Source organism: Myotis davidii, unplaced genomic scaffold, assembly GCF_000327345.1.
Source record: "Myotis davidii unplaced genomic scaffold, ASM32734v1 scaffold97, whole genome shotgun sequence".
Classification (NCBI taxonomy): domain Eukaryota; kingdom Metazoa; phylum Chordata; class Mammalia; order Chiroptera; family Vespertilionidae; genus Myotis; species Myotis davidii.
Window position 1 is genome coordinate 4,404,237 of NW_006289392.1, and position 3,573 is coordinate 4,407,809.

The 3,573-nt window shown below is 63.8% G+C and overlaps 1 protein-coding gene across 1 annotated transcript in view; it reads right to left on the reverse strand.

Moving 5' to 3' along the window:
* DSCAML1 (Down syndrome cell adhesion molecule like 1) overlaps positions 1-3,573 on the reverse strand; it is a 112,627-nt gene that overhangs the window by 99,148 nt on the left and 9,906 nt on the right. Inside the window, exon 3 of the mRNA XM_015562464.1 lies at positions 746-1,024. Coding sequence (XP_015417950.1) covers positions 746-1,024 — 279 coding nt within the window. The remainder of the gene's footprint in view (positions 1-745; positions 1,025-3,573) is intronic.

Consider the following 3,573-nt stretch of genomic DNA (forward strand, 5'->3'; position numbering starts at 1 on the left):
TCAGGCCACTGCTGCCCTACGGGAGTGAGACCCCCCCGAGTGTCTCCGAATCCTGGCCCCACTACTGCCAGCAGCTCCCTGCAGCCCAGAGAGCAGACACTCAGAGTCGCACTCGGTGCCAGAGCTAGGAGGGCCTCTTCACGTACAGAGGGCAGTCGGAGGCCGGGCCGCTGGCGGTAGGGGAGAGAGGGGTGGTGCAGAGGATGCCCTGGGCCTCACCAATCCTGCTCCAGGGGTCTCCCCTGGCATCAGCCCTCTGCCTCTCCTCCCCTCTGCACCCAGGGCCTCTCTGCTCCCCTGGGGCCCTGAGCTGGGCAGGAAGAGGAAGGACCACCCCTGAAGGACGCCTGGGCTGTTTCCACCAGTGCCTGATGGGACAGTTCTGTTCTCTTTAACGCAGCAACGTCCGCTGGTTTCCCTTCGTACAGACACCGTCTCCTTCCACAAGCCAGAAACCCTGCAAGCTTGTCCCCATCACCCTCTTGGCCCATCTGACCTTGTGACCTCTGGGAGGTAGGAAGCCAGGGATCACGATCCCATTCACAGACGAGGGCCCTGGTCACGGGGTGTGACCTGCCCATCATGCTGGAGCCAGAGGCAGGTCTGCTTTGCCTTTCCCAACCAGGAGACTCTCCCCAGGGCGGCCCAGAGGCAGGCATAGCTACCCCAGGCTCCTCCCCTCCCCTCTTCGTGCTCTTAAAGGCCACTGTCAAGGACAGGGCTGGAAGAGCAGCCTCCCACTCACCTATGACCGTGAGGGTGCCTGTGGCCTCGGCTGAGCCGAAGGTGTTGGTGACCTCACAGATGTAGGTGCCGCTGTCCTCGGTCCGCAGGTCGCTGATGGTCAGCCCTGTGACGTGGTTGGTCCAGCGGCTGTCGGCCGGGAGGGGCCTGCTGTCCTTGAGCCAGCGGATGGCGGGGGCGGGGTAGCCGGAGGCGGTGCAGGGGAGCTCCACGGTGTGGCCGGCCCACACCTCCTGGGAGTGGAAGCTGTCCAGGATGGCGGGGACTGACTCGGCAGGGTCTGGAAGGCAGAGTGTCTGGGTGGCCCCGGCTGGCCCTGGGCTCGGTGCCGTGGGGCTGGGGGAGGGGAGGCAGCACCCGGAGCAGGCCCTGCTGCCCACTGGTGCCCAGAGGAGCAACACCCAGTGTGCGAGGGTTCTCGTGTCTCCCTGAGCCAGACGCTGCCCAAACTCTCCCGCTCCTGCTGGACAGAGGCCCTGAGACTCTGGGGCCGGAGCAGGGGCTGGGGAAAGACAGGCTGATGCAGCTAGAAGGACAGACAGACGACGATGGGAAAGGGAAGAGCCTGAGGTGCGGAGGGAGAGTGCGCAGCTCCTCACACCGCAGCCCCGCAGGCTGGCAGGCCTCGGGAGCAGCGCGTCCCTGTGACATGAGCGTCATGATGTCTGGGGCTGGCGATGATGGGGAAGGCTTGGTCTGGGCCTCAGCCTGGCCTGTGGGTGCCCCTCAGGATGGGGGACAATCGCCTGCCCTGTCCCGTCACCCCACCAGCAGTCGGGCAGATAGTGCACTTCCCCAGCACCCAGAGGGCTTGGAAGCTAAGCCTTCTGCAAACAGCCTCTTTGCCCCCAACAATTATCCACTGTTTGCTTTTCCAAACCAAGAGAAGGCAGTGGCGCAGGACCTGAGCCCCGGACTCCGAGGCCCAAAACCTGAGCAGGCAGGTCCGTGCGTGATGGCCGTGCCACTTCTGAGTGGTGCCCGCTGCTCGCTCAGGCTGGCGCTCACCCTGCCAGGCCTCCCGGGCTCCTTCCCATGCGCCTCCCTGCTGTGACAGCTCCTCAGGCTCCCCTGCATCACAGGGCACAATGCACTCCTGCCTGAGCTCCAAGGCCCCATGATTAGTTCCCACCGCTCTCCTGGCCTGGCCTCTACACCGCTCCCACCTCCTCTCAGCGCTCCACTGTGCCTGCAGGTCCGCCTCCCAGAGCTTCCTTTTCCCTTCATTTTATTTTTAAACAAAATCTCCTCTTTTTACAGAAACACTTGAAAGTGTAATATATACCCCTGAAGGTGTGGGCGAGTGCACAGTGTGTGAAAAGGGGGGTTCCCATTCCCACCCACCCACCTCTCCCAGGAGAAGTCACTGTCACCACCCGCACGGCCCTCGCCAGCAGCAGCGCGCACCAGGCCTGTATCACCGCCCAGAGGACTGAGGGCACCTCGGGGCAGTGCGGACCCATTGCGTCTCCGGGCCTGGCACTGAGCAGGTGTCTGAGGAGGTTGAGGAGGGCACACAGCGTGGGCGGCAGGTCCCCCGCTGCGGAGCCTCCCAGGCTCAGGGACCCGCGGCGCTGGCTCAGGGGCCTGGCGGGCTCCCCTGGATGAGGACCGGAGACCGGAGCGAGGCAGTGACCTGCCGGGGTCAGATTGCAGAGCCCAGAGCAGAACCCAGGTCGCCCACACCTGGCTCCGCAAGTGGGATGGAGGTGGACTCATCCAATGCTGAGCGCACTCAAGGGTGACGGAGCCCCTGGAGCCGCCTGGGCTCAGGCAGTCCCTCGTCCCAGCTCAGCTCCCCCGGAGGGGACCGGGCGGACATTCTCCTCCTGGGCAGGACTTCCTAGAGGCTCTGCTCCCTTCCCACCTCCTACTGCTTTCGCATGAACCCCGCTGGGACACAGGAGACCCTGCAGACACCGGGGTCACAGGTCACCAGTGCCCTTGGGAGCGCATGGTCCCCCAGCACCTGCTTCCTCATCTGCACGGGAGGTGGAGGGGAGGGCTGCCTCCAGCCCTCGTCAGGCTGTTGTAGACAACATGGCAACATTTGTGCCAGAGCTCGATGGACATGGCACCGCCGTGCAGACGTGGTACCACCGTGTGGACGGATGTGGAGGGCAACTGCTCTCAGGCCTCCCTGCCTGCCAGTTTCTGCGGCTCTAACCCCGCCCCCTGTGGGAATGGTTGGGATAAACAAACCCGGTGCCAGGGAAGAATTACTCAATGTGACACTTAATTGATGCAAAACACACAAATTCTGTGGCACGCGCGGAATTTACAAGCGGAGGGGCTGACAGGCCGCGGAGGAGGGGCAGGGGATTAATCAGCGAGTCTCAGGCGTGAAATTAGATTCTGAGCGAGAGAAACCGCTTTCCTTCTCAGGAGCGGAGGATGCGCTGTGGCGTGTGCAGCCGGGGCTCGATATTGCTGGGCCAGAGCGGGGTTGGGGGGACAGGTGATGGAGAGACGGGGGCTGGGCCCCGAGAAACCCCGGGTGCCGGGCTGGGCGGGACATCCAGATGCCCCGGGTGGCTGAACAGCGCTGCCCAGAGGACGCCCCAGACATGGCTGCGGCCCTGGCCCTGGACTCTGTGACCTGGGGAGCTTGTTCTGGTCTCAGCCTCTCTGGCCCTGGGTTCCTCTTTTGCAAAAGCCCACGACACGCCTTGTCCAGAGCGGGTGCCCGAAAGCACTTGTAACCGGAAGAAAGCCCGACGCACGGGGTTAGTGTCAGGCTGTGTTTTAGGGACTCACACTGTTCTTGCAACTGCCTCCTCCTCTTGGAAAAATACAAACCATGGAAGCTGTCCTCCGCCCCACGCAGGG